The sequence below is a fragment of the Macadamia integrifolia genome, chromosome 2 (genome assembly GCF_013358625.1).
Source record: "Macadamia integrifolia cultivar HAES 741 chromosome 2, SCU_Mint_v3, whole genome shotgun sequence".
Classification (NCBI taxonomy): domain Eukaryota; kingdom Viridiplantae; phylum Streptophyta; class Magnoliopsida; order Proteales; family Proteaceae; genus Macadamia; species Macadamia integrifolia.
The window spans coordinates 1,540,622-1,541,750 of record NC_056558.1 but is presented as its reverse complement, the minus strand read 5'-3'; the positions used below and the strand labels follow the sequence as shown (position 1 = coordinate 1,541,750).

General features: G+C 41.1%; 1 protein-coding gene across 1 annotated transcript in view; it reads left to right on the top strand.

Moving 5' to 3' along the window:
• The first annotated feature begins 139 nt into the window (after nucleotides 1–139).
• Nucleotides 140–1,129, top strand: part of LOC122091601 (5' exonuclease Apollo) — a 6,147-nt gene continuing 5,157 nt past the window's right edge. Inside the window, exons 1-2 of the mRNA XM_042661622.1 lie at nucleotides 140–807; nucleotides 923–1,028. Of these exons, the coding sequence (XP_042517556.1) occupies nucleotides 619–807; nucleotides 923–1,028 (295 nt within the window). The 5' untranslated portion in view covers nucleotides 140–618. The remainder of the gene's footprint in view (nucleotides 808–922; nucleotides 1,029–1,129) is intronic.

The window sequence follows — 1,129 nt, the reverse complement described above, 5'->3', positions numbered from 1 at the left end:
GTGGGTGGGTGTGGTGGAGATTAGAACATGTGAACCATATTGAAGAAATTGTTTCCAACACCATAATTAGGAACCATATCACTTCACTTATTTGTATTTATCCAAATGAAAAATAAGCCTGAATGGTAATGTAACCCCCAGCTCCCGAGGGCGAGACGACTGCTTCTCCCTTCGTACAAGATTGAAATCCTGTTATTGTTGAAGCTTCTATGGACACTCCCATTGATTGACTATGTTGTTTAAAAAGAAAGATTTTTTTATTTTGGCAAGATACAAAGGATTGACATGTTGCAGGTGTGGGATGAAATCTTCCATAAGGCCATAGCCGACATGACAATGTGAGAGGGCATATGATAAGGGGACCATGGAGAGTGAACGTCAGCTTCCATTACTTTATATTGGATATCTGTTATTAGAGGCCAGAAGGCACCGCTTTTAAAAACCAGCAATTGGCGGTTTGTACCAAATTTTTCATTTTTTCTGAGACTTCTCTTGGAAGCCTCGTGAGACTTTTGAGTTTGGCTTAAGAGTTACAGAGAGAAATCCATACGATACGACCTCTCTGTTCCTCTTAATTGCATCCTAGGCAGCGAAAGAGAGAAGTAGAAGATTGAAAAAATGACAATCGAGATGCCCAAAGGCCTCCCTTTCTCTGTGGATACTTGGAGCCCTTCTTCAAGGAGGAAGAGATACCATTTCCTCACTCACGCCCACAAAGACCACTGCACTGGAATCTCTCTATACTCTTCATACCCAATTTACGCTACCCACCTTACGAAAACTCTGATCCTTCAATTATTCCCTCAGGTTTTGTGGGTTCCTTTCGATTCGCCCCTCGCCTCCCTTTTTTTCCTTCTCGCATTTTCCTATTTTGTTACCGCTTCAGTATAGATTCCCATTTCGCTTCTGGATTGGTTTGCAGGTAGAGGATTCGTTATTTGTTGGAATTGAGGTTGGCGAGTCGTTGGTTATTGATGACCCTGATGGAGCTTTCACTGTTACGGCTTTCAATGCCAATCACTGCCCTGGTACCTTTCTCTTTTTGTTTTCAAAATTTCCATTTAATGGGATTTTGATCTAAATTCTTATGAAAATGGTTGTTTCTTGAATGGCTTTGTGATCATATTGT